Source organism: Boleophthalmus pectinirostris, unplaced genomic scaffold (assembly GCF_026225935.1).
Source record: "Boleophthalmus pectinirostris isolate CB_2022bp ecotype Guang Dong unplaced genomic scaffold, ASM2622593v1 HiC_scaffold_16, whole genome shotgun sequence".
Taxonomy (NCBI): domain Eukaryota; kingdom Metazoa; phylum Chordata; class Actinopteri; order Gobiiformes; family Gobiidae; genus Boleophthalmus; species Boleophthalmus pectinirostris.
In genome coordinates this window covers 10,213,537-10,233,288 of record NW_026571095.1, presented here as the reverse complement: position 1 = coordinate 10,233,288, position 19,752 = coordinate 10,213,537, and the positions used below count along the sequence as shown (strand labels likewise).

Here is a 19,752-nt window from a genome sequence, read left to right as displayed (position 1 = left end):
TCTTGGAAGGTTCAAGTATCACACACAATATGGCAGGACTATAAAATAAAAGTGCAGAATTATCACTTTATTCAGTTGTTTGGAAGATTGCACAAAACATTTCTGTATATTTTATTTTTCTCAATATTCTAATTTTGCCTATTCCCAGAACAACAATTGTGATATTATCCATTTTTCAATATATCCCGCACGTCTAAAGAAATAACCTCTAATGGTATTACTAACAGACTACATTAGGTTTTATTTTTTCTTCTTCAAACAAGTAGTGTAACTAGTTGATATGATGAATAGTTTGATGTGCCAATATTATACTATTTTCTGATCTATGTTATGTTGTTTCTTTATCAAAAACATATTTGGAACTATGTTTAATTTTATTCACACATGTTTAACACACAAATCCTGCATATTTAGGTTGTTTTCTCAAATGGAAAACTGCCATGTGGCAATACAGGAAATGCTTCACTGTGTTTTTAAACTTTGTACACCATCACTAGAATCATTTGGATAATTCTACACTGGCTTTGCCAATCTCTACTAAACAATGGGTAAAAGAGAGCTATTAACGTGAAAATTACCACTACACAACATCACAAGGTGGAACAGAGCATTTCGAGTTTTGGAGATGTAAACAGACTAATAATAATCCAGGATTACTCTGTGTGAATAAAATAACGTGTGAATAAAACAAAACACAACTCCAGGTATGTTTTTTTGAGGAAAAAACAGCCTAATAACATGGCCATTTTGTGTAATATAGGGCCATTAAAGATAGGAATCTAGAAAAGTAAAAAAATAAATAAACATTTAGTAACAACAACTGCTGTCCAATATACAAATGCCCACAAGCTTTTTGAAACAACAGCCCGGTACAGTAGATCTCTGTAATTTACATAGGAGTCCCATATTGTTATCTTTACCAGCACTACATTACCCAAAGTCTCGAGCGTACTATTCTAACACAATAAAATGACCATTTCTAACTCTTTCAGCTCTTCGTAGCAACTTGGTCTCCTGAGGCCACTGGTCTTCCGATTGCAGGGCGTTTATGGTTGTAAGTTGTTGCAGTGTGCAGAGGGAGGGGGTCATCAGATAAGAGAAGAATTTCTAGACTAATTAAACCCTCAGAGACAAAGAATCACACTACAGTGATTTACAACTCTCGCTACCAGTTAACCCAACTCATAGTTATCTGTCATATTACACAGATACTGCCCTTTTACTGCACATACGTATTTTTGCATTATTAAGTTAAAGAATCATGTTTTTGTAGTTATAATGTCTAAACGAATACAACAATAATAATGAAAACATGGAGTTAAAATCAGGTATGCTTTCCTGTTATGCACATGCAGCATTTTCTTTTTTAAATCATTGCATTTTGATGGTCTGATTAAAATGTGAGCTTTTAATCTAATCAGTGCAACGAAACAATACGATGCAAAAGCTCCAAACTTGAGAACAGCAAAAGTATAGCAGGCATAATTCCTCTTGCTGGCTGCTGCAGAGGGGTATGCTAAGATAGAAAGTATTATTTTCCTAAATGGAAGGTGTCAGATGGTCACGGAAATGTGATCGGCTGTTCAAGATCACTGCTTCCCATCTGCAATTTGTGACGTGTGAAAGATTCAGCCCAAATGTGCTCACCAAGCGTAAATCCTCAGCACTTTCTCTTATCGTGGAAAAGCAAGATAACCAGCTGTTTACAGATCAGAGAACATATCATATTAATATCATGGAGAGGCTGATATCATCTTGTTTGTAAAATATTTTGTTAACTAAGTGTGGTGTGGTATGGCATCATATGAAGTTCAAACTGGTTCACTTTATATTGCTTCTATTTAGATATCTAGAATTATTTTAGAGTTTATTTATTTATTATATAATATATATGAAAAAATATATGTATAAAAATATATATTATGTATGCATTATTTGGAAGAGCTATAATAAACCTATCGTATGCAGTTACAGACACTGTCATTCTAAGGATACAAATGAGATTTTCATTCAATGCCAGTCTAATGAAAATTGAACACAAAGGGTAAACTATTTAGTTGCTACACAGTTCTTGCTGATCATTAAAACATTAAAGAGCTTGTTGATGCCAAGGGTTACCGAGCACCAGGGAGGGGGGCATTACTCCATTACTCCATGTGGTGAAGATGGCTTCACAAAGGGCATCCATGGTCTGAAACTCCAGCCCCCTTTTGTTAATTGTATCTCAAAATGTTTCCAATGTGATTTAGATCAAGGGAAAACACAGAATAGCCCAATGTAAGAAGTCCCTGAGGGGTACTTGAGCTGTAGAGTCACCAGCACACACAGAAGGGCTCTCAGTCCAGAGGAAAGCCCACTCTACATCTCCACAGCTCTGTTTGATGTTCCTAAACAACCTGAAGCTCCATGATCAGCAGCTCATGCTGGAGCCTGCTCCACTGGGTAGAGGGTTCAAGATTGTGTCAGAGAAGGAGGTCTGACCTTCTCTGGCAGAAGAGGTCATATGGTCATACTGGACTGCAAACACCAACAGTGAGAGCCTTGAGTTGACCTGTGTTTTCACAGATACCTCTTTATGTCAACAATCATGCCACGAAAAAAAAGCATCAGAAAATGTGATTTACCAGATTTTACCACAAACTTCTTTAGTAAACAGAAATACCTTAGGCGTAAGGTTTGCCAGTATCAAATTAAATAAAAATAATTTGCCTGCTTTAAAAAAAGTATTTTCATAATTAGAAACTGCAGAATTAAAAAGTCTTGCAGCAAATGTTTGTGTACAGCTGAAGATGCACTTTGTTAAGTAAAAAAATGTGAAAAATGTATGTATTATAGAAAATGTACAGAACTTTGTTTAAAAAATATTTATACATTTTTTCACACTGCAAATGTGTGTTTAAACAAACAACACACCAAAGAGGATAGACAAAAAATAATTCAGATTTATGTTGTTCTTTTACAGAACAAAATCTTGTGCAGTCCTAATAAAGTTTGTATTTTCTGTCAAAAAGTCAAACAGAGGTACAACAAACATTTTGTTACTTCAACATCTTCTTCTAAAATCATACTATTTGTTAAAATAAATAATAGCTGTGATTAGCACATGCTTGTTACCCCGATGAAAGTTACTCAAAGACAATTGATAAATCGTCCGGTGTGTAATAAATTGTAAGCTTTTCTAGTTGCCATTTTGGGAGTATAGGAAGCCTGCTGTTTGAAGCCCCTAGATCCCCACACATGGCGTAGCCACCACAGACACGGCTCAGAGAGTCAGGCGGCAGCCGGGAGGTGAGCGGAAAGGAACAGGCGGTGTCCCCTCCAGAGTCACTGCAGGAGTGTGTGTGTGTGTGTGCATGAGTGTGTGTGAGTGCGTGTGTGTGAGCGTGAGTGTGTGTATGCATGAATGTGTGTGTGGCATTCTCAAATGACAAAAGCAGAGCAGTTGTTGGCTTGTGGGAGGGGTGCTGTTAAGAGAGACCCACCTGAGGGACAGTGCGGGCGACACAGACCGGGGCTGTAGTGAGGACCCTGGGTGTGTGGGGGCCGCGGGAGGCCACTGTGCCATGGAGGAGGTTGGAGGGTTGAGAGGAGAGGGGGTTCTGCTGCTCGCTCTCCCCAGCGTGATGCATCTACCTTCAGGGTGGCAGCAGGCGTGGAGTGGGGTGCGATGGAGCGAGCACAGGCTCAGTGGCGCGGTCACCTAGGGACGCTGCAGCCGCTGTAGCAGGACTGATAGTTATTCCTTGAGAGAATTGCAAGATGAGCCCCATTGTATTAGCAAACCCCATTCTGCTAAAACGAACCAGAGTCCTCAAGCCATTAAAAACAGGCAAAGTTAAAGAAAACATGCATCTGCACATGAAACTTTATATACTGCTTTGTGGCATGCAAGACCTTTACCAACGATACACAGTACAGACCATAATATGATTCTGACGAGTATGAGCCATTTATCAGAAATGCGAGACATTTTTCACTCTTGATACTTCATTTAAAGTCTTGACTTGCCTATGACAGGTTAATGTTTGGTCATATCAGATGTTGATAAAAAAGCCGAAATTATAAACTAAAAATAAGTGTCCTCTTGATAGTGGTTTAAATGTTGTGTACTGTGTTAAATGAGAGGGAGAACAAAATGTAGATTTTAATATTGCTATTGCTATAATTGGAAACAGTTTAAATGAACAAAAGCCAACAAGAGCCAACAAATTATTCCATACTGATTCAAAATTCTGAGACATTAAGCTTTTAATTTCCGAGTCATACTTTTGTGTTGAAATTGTTTGAGTCGTATCTTCGAAATTCTCTGTGTCTAATATGGTCAGCACTCCCAATTATTCACTCCACTGACAAGTGAAACAAATGGGACCAACCAGTGCATTCTGTATTATCTACACCCCTTGGATTCCCTGACAATAATTAATACAATGGCAAGCTGCTGTTAGCAGCCTTGACGACATGAGCTCAACAACATAAGCTCTCCTCCTCCTCTGTGAACTCTGAGGAAACAGAAGTGTGGTGCTGGGGTCACATGGCCACTACAGTCAGGTCAGCCCAGACACACATGTTCTGAGTCAGATCAGATAAAGGTCGTAATAGGGGACTGTTAACATCACCACGTTATTACTCACATCATTACTCCAAGAATGTAAGGAGCATGGGACATGTCAGAAATAATATAGATTCAGGCCTGGCTGGACATACAGGTTTAAAAGTCCCATCTACAGAATATCATAAAGCATCCCCATAGACAACTGCATATTATTAAACCATTAAAACCATTTGATCACTGATTTGATCATATCAAGACAAATATGGTCATATATATATGGGTTAAAGAAGTTGTCATGTAATCATACTAACCCCTCTTATTTTGTGCTCAAGGATATTAAGTGTTTTTAATTATAGAGGCACACATTCCCCAAACATCCATTAAAGGAATGCCATGCTAATTTTAAATCCTCGCAGCAGGCATTGGCATCAACAGAAGAAAAGTGGATGAGTTTCTCTTTAACAGCTGTAATTTGTGTTTTCCAATCACCATGCTGATTTCTGCTCATTATACTCCGGTTTCACACCGGTAAGTGAGCAAAGTTTGGATTGATTGACTCTAATTAACTAAAAAATGTTCCAAGCCATGGATTTATTACCATGCTAGCTAGCCACAAATGTCAGAGAGTTTCACAAATTATTATCCTGTTAAGATAAATATCTTTGAAATCATACGAGTGTGGAAACACAAGGAGCATGTATTGTTATTGTGATGAATATGTTCGGCCTGTTTTGTGTACACTTTAACTTAAGCTGACTTACCTGGGCACGTACTGTTCCAGTGCAGTGTTGCAGTTGGACTGAATGACAGATGCTGGAGCTACAGGAACAGACTTTTTATTAATGAACTATACTTAATTATTAATCATGACATTATGATTTTATTATTAACAATAAATCACTAAACATGTAACAGTGTTTATCTCAGCAAGTATCATTTGACTACCTTGTATCACCTGGGAAATCATGAAATTCATTATTAAATTACTTTGATCTATTGTCATATTACCATCCTGCACATTACTGTAGGCCTATCATGTAAAGTGCTCTGTTTAACTTTCTAATGACATCTACGCCTGGTCAAGGTTCAAGACCCTTTTACAGAATCACCTCCCCAAACTTCTTGACACTGTTAACACCTACTTCCCCTGTGTTCAGTAATACTTGGCAGTATCCCCTTCATTGATATTTTAGACACAGTGGCACCTCTCTCCACTCACATTCTTTCCTTGACTCCAGCAGCTCCGTGGCTCAGCTCTCCTCTTGCTCTCACAAACAAAGACAGGGTGCTTTTGAGCGCTACCTTCCATTTTCCTGGGTGTAGGGAGATCTCAAAAACAGAATTTGGGTTAGATTCGGAAAACAGAATGCCGCTCTGATTCACTTGGCTTCACGTCACCGATCAGAGGGAACCGCCCGAGCGCATCCAAATGAAACGGACCCATCGTCTGCATGATGGCGCCGGGCTGAAATTGAGAATCGGGCTGCCTGTAAATCAGATCTTAGCAACATGTCTCTTGCAAACATATTCCTCTATACAAAACAAGTGTATATTCTAAACAGTCTCTGATATCATACATACAGTATATACTTTAAAGGCTCCATATTACGCTGTTTTATGATCTATGTTGTAATGTTGTTTCTTCATCACAAACATTCTTAGAGTTGTGTTTTGTTTTGTTTAACACACAAACTCTGCATATTTAGGCTGAGTTCTTCTCTCAGTCATGTGTGGCAATACAGGAAGTGTTCCACTGTGTTTTTAAACTCCATACACTTTCACTAGAATCATTTGGATCAGCCCTGGATTTTCCAGTCCCTACTAAACAAAAGGTGAAAGATAGTTGTTAACTTGAAAACGAATGCTTCATGACAGAAACAGAAGCATTTTGAGCTTTGGAGATGTAGACAAACTAATAATTAAATGTTACTCATACAACTCAGTTACACAAAACACAATTCCAGGTATGTTTATGATAAGGTAACAACATTCTAACATGGCTCACAGCTCACAGGAGTCAATTTTTTGCATAATATAGGACCTTTAAATGATTTAAATTCATAAAAAAGCTAATATTATTTCCTTTAATAAGCAGCATATTGGCAATCCCCAGCCTTTTCAGAGGAGCAGGTGTGTGTACCTTCAGATGAATGTGATGACATCAAGGTGTGGCACACTTCAATCTATTTAAAGGATTGATTAGAAGAAAGAAACTAGAAAAATGTGATGAGAGGATGCCTTCATTTGAGCTATTACCATCAAGCCTTAAGGAATATGAGGTAGACCAGGCATTTTTCTCCTCAAGGTGCTTTCTGAAATCTACAAGATGATAGCTTTAAGAGATATTAATTCTTAACCCTGACTTTACTTGTGTCTATATTTGTACAATACCGCAGTGAAACTATATGGTTGGCAGATATTGTTTTTCCTCCAAACATGTTACACTAAAGACTATACAGTAAAAAAAACAACAACATTAAAATAAAATGCCTTTACTTTCTATGCGTAAAGTTGTAGGTTCACACTGCCCCCTTCTGTCTCACAAGTCACAAAGGCTTCTCTTAGCTGCATCACCAAACCCCTCCTCACATATTCACACATAGCTTAAAGTACTATCTTAAGAACAGACAAAAGCTCATTTATTTTAACTACTGGAAAATGGTCAGCTGAAGTATGTTTTCTTTCAAAGTTATACAATCATAATAATAACACCTGACTTTCATTTCTAGCAGTGTACATTGGTATAAGTATGACATTGCTAAAACATGATACAACACAAAATTTGTTTTCACAAGCGTTCTATGTAATTTAGTTAAGATTAAATTGAAAATAGAGTGTCCCCAGGGTTCTGAAAAGCCAGTGGATAGTGCGCACACAACATCCTTTTGTGCACACTATTTACCCCTGGATTGCTTCAGGCTAATGTCTCAATAATTTTCACTCCTTTCTCAGGTCCTTCCCACAAAGGACTTAACTAATGATCCATGGACAAAATGAAGCATTTAAATTTATTCATTAATCATTCATCTCCAGCTCATTGAAAATGCTAAACTTCCACAAAATTAAGATTGAATATTGAAAAGTGATTGAGAGAGACAGCTTTCGGAGAGTGAGGAGAGGAAGGAGTGTGTGTATGATAATGAAAACAGCTTTTAAAGAAACACTGGACTTGGCATAGGCATGGTCAAGGTGGTGGTCGAGAGCTAAGTGCTAGTTAAGGTCACCGGGTTTCACTAGTTGTAATTAGATCTTGGAATCTGGAGAAGCGTAGAATTTCTGTCAACACTGCCTGTAATTATTCTCTTTTCCAATTAATGGTGACATAGATTAATTATCTGATGAGGCAAAGCCAATTGCAATCATTCACCCAGCTAAAATTAGATCAGTCCTGACAGCAGCATGAAAGTCACCTGTTTCATTGTTATGGATGTGCGGCGAGTAAAGAGGGGGATAGTGAAGCGTGCTGTGGTAAGTAAGTTGTCTGGTACAGGTGAATGTCCAATTACACTGCTGTTAGAACTCAAGGAATCTACTTATTTGATTCAGTTGCATCTGAACTGGCTTGTTTGTTCACCCGGGCTTCATCCATGGAAGTGGAGTCATCTGTGAAAGACTGCAGGAATGCTGAAATAGCATGGATTTCTCCAGCCAACCACTCCTGTAAGAAAATAAAAGAAAATGGTACAATTATTGAGACGAGCTTGTATTAAAAGTGCATAATTAAAACAGTGCTTGCTCTATAAAGACACACACACCTGTGAGAGTTACCATCATGTTCTTATTATTGTGAGGAGGAACAAGAGGCTCCTGGTGAACCAGGTCCAGGTTCAGTGCTCCTCTGTTTTAAAAACCTCAGCATCCAGTTTTTCTATTAAACTGCCTGGCACTGTCAACCAGCTTGGGAATCTGAACCAGCCTAGCCATGCAGAAATTCTCTGACTAACAATTATATCAGAAACAGGATCTTGGATTACTGTCCCCTGGGAATGGGGCAGTGGGCGTCTGCTCCAATCATTACTGGCCATTCAACAAGGCTGTGCAGTGCTCTCTGCTGTTAGCCATTGTCAATTATGCCATCCCTAGTGTAAACTTGCAGAACACAAAGCTGAACTGCCAGTTCTGGCAGCAGTGTAACAGGATGACAGCCCGCCAGCCCCCACTCCCACATCCCACCCACTCGCCCACCCCAGGGTTCCCTGGCCTCTTCCCCACAAGCTGGAGCACAACAAAGTGCCATTTGGCTTTCGCTGTGAAACGAACCTGACCTCTCTTATGCCCGGCTCATGAGGTTAAGTGGACATGATGAATTAGCACTGGCCTCGTCACTATTTAGCCTGATTTGCCTTCTGTTTTCACCTGTTTATCACTGATAATGATTTACCGCAATTCTGTCTCATTAGAAACTTCACCTGCATGCCTGCTGTACAAACTTATATGTTTCTGTGATATATTCAAAATTCCAACATATTCTAAGTGTGATTCTATGTCCTTATTTCGATGTCCTTCTCCACATGCACTTTGTGAGATTGTGATCCAAAGTGTTCAAAGTGAGGGCTGCCTGCTCTGATGGACTCTGTGCTGAGCTGTGACGGGTGACGGTGCTGTGCGCTTGAATACACCAGCTCTTTTGTCCTTCACACTCTGTAGCGCTCTGATAGCTCCTCCCCCTGTGCCCCACTCCTCCCTGCCTTGAGCTGTGATCTGCTGGGGCCTTTTCAGCCTGGGCCGCTGAGACATGCCAGTTGCCTGTAATGTCTGGACCAGACCCATCAAAAAAACATGTCAGCTGTAAGAGAGCAGGAAGTGAGAAGTACTTAATGGGGTTTTCACATGGCAACCCTTTGGAAAACATCGCTCTCATTAACTTAATAATAATAAACTTTGAGACAACTACAGTAATGCTTAACAGGGAGCCACGCATTCAGACTTCATAAAGACTGTGCCATTTCCAGACATGAATAATTTGGGAGGTTTGCTTCATGAAGGGTAAAACTATGCAAACTATGCAAAGCTAGGTGGAATGTGCCTTAAACCAGAAGAATGATTAATTCCCATGTACAGAAGATGATTTACTCATTTGATCCAAGCAGTGGCCTATTTAATCCTTCCTTAACAACATTGAAACTCAAGGCTAGAATCAGCTGAGTCTCAGTTATTAACAATATATAATTATAATAATAAAATGCACTGTGGTAAGATATTAGAGCTACTTTCCTTTTAATGTTGTATAGAAAAGTAATGCACCTGGACAAGACATTTCATAAAGATTCATCACTGTCCCTCTGTCCGCTTTGACCTCATCTCAGAGCGCAGTGCAGATTAGAGACCGATTATCCTCTAATTGAAGAGCCTAAGTTTTCAACCTTGTAGAATATGCTTCTTCTAGGGTATCATATGTAGGCATAAGATGGTTGTATTTACTTTATGTATGTGGAGCACAAAGGCACAATAAGTTATATAAAGTACAAACACATGTCTATAGAGTTATCTGTTGAAGCAGAGCTCAGCTCAGACATGGGGTCACCACATTGGCGCCCCGGCAGACGCCTCATCCATCACATCACTCATCACATGAGTCACTGAGGGAACGTATAGAGCCTAATGTGCCACTGGTGTCCACAGCCCCACCACAGTGAGCCAGAAAACCCTGGTGGATGTTTTACTCTGGCACTGCCTGGCTGCTCGTGCTTGGCAAAGAAGACACAAGACAACTGACTAGCCGGATGAGGCTCACACAATGCCAAGCGTAACATGGAGTTACTGTAGTATGCACAAGAATATGCCACCAACCAGTCAAATGCCTAGACTGGAATAAAAGATGAATAAAAGGATTTACCATGTAAATGGGAGGTGCAGGTTTGTGCAGTTGTAGTAGATTTACACGTATATGTATAAATACCTGGGCTGTTTTTATTTTCTGGTCGGTCTCTCGGGAAAGAGCCTGGCACTGATCCAGTTCAGCCTGGCTGTAGAGACTGCGTTGTTTGAAGTATTCCACCAAAGCTTTGTGCATCCTCTTCTGCAACAAAGAGAGCTAGGGGGAGAGAAGGCAGAGAAAAGGAATTGGTAAGGCAGGAGAGGAAATTAATGGCAGTGTTCAAGAAGAATGATGGAGGGGAATAGAGAAAGCAGTCAATAGCCCATTCTGCAGTACACGGGCCTGACAGGAATTTCACAGTCTCTTGGTTTCTCTGCCCACTCGTGTGCACTCATCAGAATCCAGTCACATCTGGCTGCCAGGATGGGGGGTTAATTTTCTCTAAATGCTTCAGCAGTTTTGTTCTAGCCGAGGCAAACTCTGTGACTGCAAAGCTGATGAGTAAAATATTTCTACTTCACCCAGTTTAACTTTATACCAATCCCCTCAAGACATATTTTACACATACACACAGAGTCATGAACCCCCCACTGAAACCAGAAATTATTCCTAGTCTCTTGGAAAGACATGCTGCTTGCTTTATTATTTGAAAACAGTTTCAAGCAAAGAGGTTTAAATTCTGATAGATGCCATTGCTTTTCTTTCCCCTCCATCTCTCTACTCTTCCTACAAAGCTTATCATTGCTTGGCAATGTGTTCCCCAGTGCATTGAAAACTAAAGCGAATTAGCTCAGTCATCAGCTCCTGAAGGAAAGACAATAACAAGAATGCTCTTTATGGTGTAGCCTGTTAAATTCAAGTGCTGAAAGCTCCCACATAAACAAAGTCATTTCACCACATACAGTACAACAAAAGTGGTTTGGAGAGACATATACTTACCAGTACACTTTAGTTTATTGTTCGAGTTACTAATCCTTACAAAAGAAGCCCTTGAACATTTCTTAGTTTAAATGACAAACACTGTACAATACTATTTAAAGCTTTAGGTATGCTAGGTTGATCTAGCAAGAAAGTCTGGGAGTATACATTGAGGATTCAGAAAAGTACAAATGCTGTATGTGACAAATAATAATAATCAATCATGCACACACCACAGTCACACTAAATCAGTGGGTGAAGTGCCTTGCCCAAAGACCGAGTGACAGTATTCAGAAATGAACAATGTTCCAACAGCTAAGCTTTAGATGTGTTTATGATTCCTCTATGGCATTAAACTAAATGTTTAATGTTTATTGTGGATGCCCATAAGGAACTGATCAGTCTGGTTTATAATCAATTGTATGTGTTTTTGCTGTCAAAAACTAGCTCAAAGTATGTTGAAATTCATGGATTCCTACTGTGTGCTGTATTGCTCATAACCACAGATCTGGCCTGTATATTGACCTGGTAACTCCACCTACTTGTCCATGGAGTTAGTACTTTTACCTCTGCAGTGGCTAATGAGCTGCTATCTATAACTTGTCTCTTCACAACATTTAAAAGAACAACTACCATCTTCAAATGATGTTGAAAGTCGTACAGTACTACACCTTCCAAAAAAATGCCAGCTTAGGATGCCATGTTGTGTACCCTGTACTGTTCCAGTTGTGACTGTGTATAGAAGGGAGTGTTGTAACATGAAGCAGAATCTAACACAAAGCCTATACATGTTGGATTAAACTCTCACTCTCACAACTGACTGCTGTTCAGAGCGGGATAGTCAAGATTAAAACAGGTGTATTCCAATTAAGAACCACTTCTATTGCCTGTGAAAGTGATGAGTCGCTTCAACACAAATACTGCTGCAATATTTTTTAGTATTCCACTAGTGAGAGATATTTTTTGATTGTATGCAGTGACTGAAGGCTTCTAGATATAGAATATTTACAACTAATGTGTATTATTGAAAATTTCAAATTATTAACAATTATTTTAATAGTCAGTTAGGACTGGTCATGACTGTTCTGGTTATTCGTTGGTGTTGTTACAGCACAAATTTTAGCTATGTTCATCAGATATCACTTAAATAGTTAATACATTAAACTGAAGACATACAAATTAAAGTAATGTTGTCCTGGGACTAAAATTTCAAGTGTGGTATTCAATACTGATATCGATAAATTATAATAAAAAATAATTGTTTTATACCAAAGAGTGTCAGAAAAGGTTGAGGTTTGTCCGATTTATGCCTTTGTTATAGACTTGCTCAACTAAGTATATAGTTTCAATACTAGTTATAGTTCTGAAGAGTGCATGGGTATTGATTTATTTCCCCTTAGAAATCCTAATACAATGTAAGATGTTTTGTCATACAATTTGCTGTGCTGGGTCACACAAGACCCAAGAAAAGAGAAGGAGAGTATTTGAATGGTTGTAATGATAGAAATCCGATTCAGTAACCTGCCACCTACACTTCAGATGGACTCCTGATAATACATAAAAACTGGGGACATGCACTTGCCCGGCAGGCTGCTGTTATACGAGGGCAGAGCTGAAACAAACAAAATGGTGAAGGCTGAATCCGGAGTAAAAGAAAATCAGGCTTTGATCATGAGCGTGGAAAATCCTGTCCACAGGATTTTATTTTTGCATGCATTTTTCACTTGATAACATTCAGGCAGTTAGATGAGGAATTGCTCAAGTAAAGGTATTAGTAATTCTGGAAGAAATAATATGTATTTTTCATTGCGGGAGCGGTGTTGTTTCATGCTGGTGTTATGGCTGTCATGTGTAATTCCACTCCTGCTAAATAATGTCAAAAACTATAAAGATTAAACACTAAGAGGGCCCTGAATCGTCTTCTGCAGCTAGTCAAAATCTGCTATAGGACTGCCAACATCCATTTTGTTCTAATCTGGAGTATGCTTTATCTTATGGAAAATGGAAATAGTTAAGATGTTTAACTTTTACAGCCTAACAATAAAACTCTAAATTTAAAGTTTAAGTATTAATATGCAGCATCAAAAGGACTACTCCCTTTTTTGGCAAAACTACAATGCTATCATTACAACATGTCACATCCATCATACTCCTCCACGCACCCTTACTCATCATTATTGCCGCGGTAACCTCCTCACTAGAGACTGAAGTCCTGCGGAGAGGAAAACTGTACTCATCTCTACACATATACCTGGGTGTAATAGAGAAAAGATCTTTGAGCATTGTTTTTGTCAGTCAGGGCAGACACAGCCTCTTGTTTGGCCTCCAACAGGACTTCAGTCAGGTGCTTGTAGGTCCTTGCCAACTGCTTGTTCTTGCTCAGAGCAACTGTGAGCGCCTCCTATAGACACAAAAAGGTGGGGAAGTGAAAAAATGAGGAGTGGATTTTGTTTACCTTTCATTCACATTCAACACTGTACATATATAATTCTATGAGTACTACTATGAGCATATACTAATAACAAGGGCTGTAGTCAACTAAAGAAATTCTTGGGTCGACAAAAGACATGCTGCTGATCAATTAGTTGACAAAAAGGGGGCGTAGCTTTAAAATGATTGTGAATCACTATGTATCTGACACAATCTGCACTCATAAGAGTACACCTGCACAGGAGGTCATGCAAAAACAACAATTTAAGCAGAAAAAGAAGTATGAAACAATGTATTTATATAAAGGCAGATTAAATTTGTGAATCATGAGTTTAATCTGCACATTTGTAGTACAGAATAATCAACTAAAAGGCTAAAGGCAACAACACAAATACCTAGTTACAACTGAAAGAATAAAAAATAATATTCTAAAGAGGATAGTGGCTCTGGTGGAAGATCAATTCATCCCCAGAAGACACTTATTATAATTATGTCTTTGGGCAAGACACCTCCTCCACCTTGTCTGTGAATTTTAAAGCAGCACTGTGTAAATTTACTGGTGGAGGGTCCGAAACCTTCTATACTCCATCGAGATGTTATTATTTTCCCTGGAATGTTCCACAGTACCGCATATAACTTGGTAATCGCCATGGAGACAAGTATTTGACTCCACCAAACCGGGGAATTTGCGACAATAGAAACACTTGTAATTAAATAAATAAAAGATAGATGATTTTAATACCATACTGTGGAACATTCCATGCAGAGCAGCAACATCTCTATGGAGACTTGCAAGTGATAACTAAAAAGTTACGTAGTGCATCTTTAAGACTGGAGAGGCCTGCTAAAGTAGCTTATCACCACCAATGTGGACAATAAATGAGTAAGAGGCTTGTGTAACTCTTTAAGGAGCTGGTCAAGCTTGAAATGTGCAAATTTAAATACAAGCAATTCATATAATTGCTAAATTAAATGTAAGCAGGTTAATAGTATTACAAGACAAGCTCCAAGGTCATGCAAAAGAGTGAGTAACTTTTCATACTCTGACAAAACTTTCTTTCATTAAAGCACAGCTAGAAATATGTTGGGTTCATCAACAGATGAAAAGAAAGCAAATTTTAGAGCAGCATGTTAAAAAAAGTCAAATTAACCACTTGGAACCATAATTAAAGATCCTATATTACACAAAAATGACTCTTGTGTGCTTTAAGCCATGTTATAATGTTGTTAACTCCTAATTCACACATGTTTGAGTAACCCTTTATCATTGTGTGATGTCATGTGGTGGTAGGTTTTAAGTTAGAAGCAACCTTTAATCATTTGTTCAGTAGAGATTGGCAATTTCAGGGCTGAAGTCATCCAAATGATTCTAGTGAAGGTGTATTCCTGTATTACCACATGACATCATAAAGTGAAACAGAGTGTTTTCTGTTTGAACTTGGCCTAAATATGCATGATTTGTGTGTTAAACACTTGTGAATGACACAAAACATAACTCCAGGTATGTTTGTGATGAAGAAACATTGTAACATACACCTCCTGGGCCACATACGGCGCTCTGGCTCTGGCTCTGACTCTGACTGACCCGTTTAAGCTAATTTGGAATTACAAAATAAAAATATTTATATCTTTACCTCATACATGGACTAAAGCTGCATTGCTTTTATTTTAGAGGTCTTTTTTAATGACATTTTTTGTAAGGCAACCTCACTTTTTCATTAGTAAGTCATAACATAAACTCTTACCAGTCTTACTAACTTGTCAACTAGTCTTACCAGCAATGCTATTTACTGCTTTTTATAAAGAAATACAATTAATATTATGCAGAATTGAGTTCATTTTGGCCCAGCCCTCCACAGTATTTTCTCATGTGGCCCCATGGAAAAAAAAATCAATAGCCTAATATGGGCCCTTTAAATGCAAGAGTAATTGTTAAGAGTAGCTTGATTGATTGAGTAGTATGATGATAGCTGACTGACTCACTATCAAAAGCATGGTTACAAGACTGGCGACATTCTTGATCAACCATACACACTTCATGGACGCCTCTCTTCATGTATATCCCTTTGATTTGAATACAGTCTCACGAAGTATGGGATATGTGCCCGCTGAATATCTCAACTCTACCTGCCGACATAATGAAGTGTGTCTCTGCAGTAAAACAGAACAGCACTAAAGTGATGAGTTTAACCCAGCAGAAAGAGGGGCTGTAAACATGACAAATGCCTGCTATTGATTTCAGGTTTAATTACTCCATGCCGCACTGACAAAGCCCATCTGATGCTGTTGTGAAGTGTAAATGGAACAAATTACACTTCATTGCCCATAAGAAACTGATAACGTCGGCAGTTTGCATTGTTTACTTTGTGCTCGCCAAACGTCAGAGTCTGATCAAATCAAAAATGGGTGTGCATCATAGTAGAATACTTTGATTTCCACAATTGTTTCCTTATAGATTAAAAGGGTATTACCAGAGATTAGTTAAAAAGATAGAGCTGCCGTACTCTGGAGCGATTAGAATAGTACCTGTATCTAAATAACAGAGACTCTACTTAGTGTTTTTATAACACTGTGGTATAGTATAGAATGAATGACCCTTAACTCATGTGACCCTCACTTTCCCAGACCTGTTGCTGATTCACAAATGGTCATTAATGATCATTTAAAGGGACCATATGACCCTATTTTCAGATCTATATTATAATGTTGTTTCCTCAACACAAACAGACCTGGACTTCTGTTTTGTTTCATTCATACATGTTTAACACAGGAATTCTGCAAATTTAGGTACAGAAAACACACTGTTACACCTTGTGATGTCATGTGGTGATGCAGGAAGTTCTCCATTGTGTTTTTAAACTTTATACACCTTCGCTTGAATCATTTGGATGATTTCAGCGCAGGTATTGCCCATCTCTACTGAACAAAAAGAAAAAAGGTCACTATTAACTTGGAAACTACCGCTCCATGACATCACAATGTAGAACAGACCATTTTGAACATTGGAGATGTACACAGGGTTACTCAAACATGTGTGAATGAAACCGGGTATGTTTTTGACATGGCTTAAAGCTCACAAGAGTCAATTCTGCATAATATAAGCCCATTTAAAAATCTGCCAATTAAATTAAACCTTTGTTGATGAGTCCTTTATGAAAATACCAGATACTGCAGGTATAATCATATTCCTACATCCTAAGTGTTCTGGTATAGTAATTCCTGTGGTCGTGTGATCTCCATGAGAAACCACACATTGGAGTGTGTCCTATACTTCACGCACAGTGACTGCTGAATGTGCATGCTGCTTATTATGTTACGGTAACATAGACATTATATGTGCTTTATATCCTGTAGTATTCCTGTGTTCCTTCAGATCTTGCAAATGTCTGGTATCTTTTTATTTGGTGAGGAGTGTTGTTGTTATATCATCTTATTTTGTCAAGTGAAAAGACTAAACCCCTTTTTTGCATGACTAACTTTTATCTGGCTAATGGGAGTTGTGTCTAAGAGGAAGACTTCTAATTCTTAAATTGTCTCACGCCAACAACTTCTTTAAAGTTGTTGCACTTGGATGCATGGCGGCTTAAGCTCCATTGCCTTTTCTTGTTTTGAACTAATGCATTCTTGATCACCGTTTAATGAAACTATATACCACATGGCGATTTCACATTAGATAAGCCATGTGAAACCCCCATCAGCAAAGAGGCTCTGGCTGGGGCTGATAATCCTGCAGATGAAAACCTTACAATAAATAGGCCTTTCTCATACAAAGGAGCTCTCAGACAGCAGCAGCTATTTTTGCATGTTCCCTTCCCCTTTTGTCTCACTGTAATCATTCCCATTTTAGATGTTTACTCTATAAAATATGGCTTTCAAAATTAGCCCTACAGGTTAAGAGAGGACCACAGAATCTCACAGCGTCACGCATCATCAAATTTGTCCAGACAAAAGCCTATAACCACTGCGAGTTGTCATTTGTGGGAAAAGCACTTAAACAAGATTGACCATGGCTTGTAATTTTAATTGCACGCACTTCTTTCCTCGGCATCTTAAGGGAAAGTATTGTGACAGGCAATGTGCTGACACTAATCCACAAACAAACATACAATGCAATATTTTTCAGAAACGCTTTCCGAATTGGGCGCGTCTGAAAGGAAAAGTCATGGGTTGCCAGATTTACAGTGAACAACACTAATGTCAAGTTGTTATTTTGTTACCTCGGTGTCTTCCATTTTCTTTTTCCTTGCTGTAACATGAGCAGTGTGCACCTGCATGGATCGCTGTGTTCGTTGTAAGCAGTTATTAATATCAGACTGCAAGGTGTTCATTATGAGAGCAGCTGATTTGTTTTTGAATTCTACCACAGCAAAAACACTCCTGGAAGAAGGCAAAAAAAATGCAAAGATATGAGAGATAGTTCCTCTACATTAAATAGTGAACTGAAATGTACCATAACTTACTACAAATGGTATTCAAATGTCGTACAAGATGCTTTAGTACTGTAGAAAACTATTAAGGGGTATCGAGCAATCGGCTGGGTTTTCTTTTAAATTTACCATGGTATCACAGTTACATAGTACATTATGCATTTATTTACACTTAACTGCCATAATAATAATGCATAAGTCATCATTTGTCCCATTGCTTTCCACATCTCAGTGAAAGTTAGTGACAAAAAGAATAGAAAATCTTACTCAAGCTCTTCAGTGACTGCCGGCATAGTCTCCAATGCTGTTTCCATCCGATCAGAAGCTTGGTGGAAATCTTTACTCTGCTTTGTGAGTTCACTGGTCCTGTCCACAGCGCTATCATATCTCTTTATTGTAGCAGTGTGTAAATCCTGGGATCAATAGAACAGATCATTTATTAAACTCAAGTGATGCACTTAATGGTTCATTAATAGCTTTGCACTTCAGTGAGAATTAACCACGTCCCCACAAGATACATACTGATATACTTGATTTGATATTTGTTCTTACCTTAGCAGCCTGTAATTGTCCTTGTTTAGCAATTTTCTCTTTATTAAGGCTGTCCAAAGTTCTCCTGTGACCACTCTCAAGGTCTTCCAATTGTCTAATCAATGCCTTAAAATTCTTTAAAAACAAAACAAAAATTACCAAAAAAAAAATAAGCTGCATTTTTAGAGCTGCTTGTAAATTACTTATCTATATGTGGAGTGATGGTACATACACCAGTACTGAATTCTAAGAATTTCATTGCAGATAAAGCCTCCTCAAATTCTCTCTGAAGTTTGAGGTTGGTTTGCTCGGCAGCTCTTTGATGGTGATACATTTCATCTTTGATCTTTGCACACTGAACCTAATGAAGATTTACAAATGACAAATTAAGTTGAGTAAGAGAGTGCTGACATGTAAATGATTAGAAATTCCATGACACAAAAAATTCCATACACACAAATTTCTGCAAAATCAGTATAATATATAGAAATGAAATATAAATATATAGATGTAGCCAGTTCTTATAGACAAACAAATTCTCACGATTCTGTATGTTGGGGTCTTTGAGTACATTTGAGTAATTATATGTTTTTATTAGCCTTTTGTACCTTGAGCTTTTTCCAGGGCAGTTATCTGACTAGTCAGATCTTTCCTGAGGCTTTCGATAACTTTCTGCATGAAAAGGACAGAGGACAGTAAGTGACACAGAGCAGCTGGAGTGCCTGTTTCCTTCTGGAGAGCGCCTCATGCGCTGTATACATAAAAGCTGTACATATGTTTCCACTGACCCTGCCCTTTTCTTCTTCCATGAAGGTGAGCTGTTCCTGCTCTTCCAGCTTAGCCTGGGTGGCACAGTGCTGTGCAACAACCAGGGTCACTTCCTCCTTGGCCCTTTCCCACTGCTCGTCATTGTCAATGATTTTCTGGAGCATCTGCTTCCTTTCCTCTCGCATCTGCTTCACTGCGTTCTTGCTGATGAGAATTACACAGAAAACACAAAAGAGTAAACACACTTACAAGATATTTTAGTAAAACTGCTCTAATCACGCAGCTACAACACTGGGCCATGTCAGTAA

At 38.6% G+C, this 19,752-nt stretch overlaps 1 protein-coding gene across 1 annotated transcript in view; it reads right to left on the bottom strand.

Moving 5' to 3' along the window:
- Positions 1–6,812: 6,812 nt before the first annotated feature.
- The window catches only part of LOC129408363 (coiled-coil domain-containing protein 178), a 36,578-nt gene continuing 23,638 nt past the window's right edge, over positions 6,813–19,752 (bottom strand). The window contains exons 12-20 of the mRNA XM_055151841.1: positions 19,465–19,648; positions 19,284–19,348; positions 18,909–19,035; positions 18,698–18,811; positions 18,413–18,558; positions 17,936–18,095; positions 13,540–13,689; positions 10,452–10,586; positions 6,813–8,210 (exon numbers count right to left, since the gene is read on the bottom strand). Of these exons, the coding sequence (XP_055007816.1) occupies positions 8,082–8,210; positions 10,452–10,586; positions 13,540–13,689; positions 17,936–18,095; positions 18,413–18,558; positions 18,698–18,811; positions 18,909–19,035; positions 19,284–19,348; positions 19,465–19,648 (1,210 nt within the window). The 3' untranslated portion in view covers positions 6,813–8,081. The remainder of the gene's footprint in view (positions 8,211–10,451; positions 10,587–13,539; positions 13,690–17,935; positions 18,096–18,412; positions 18,559–18,697; positions 18,812–18,908; positions 19,036–19,283; positions 19,349–19,464; positions 19,649–19,752) is intronic.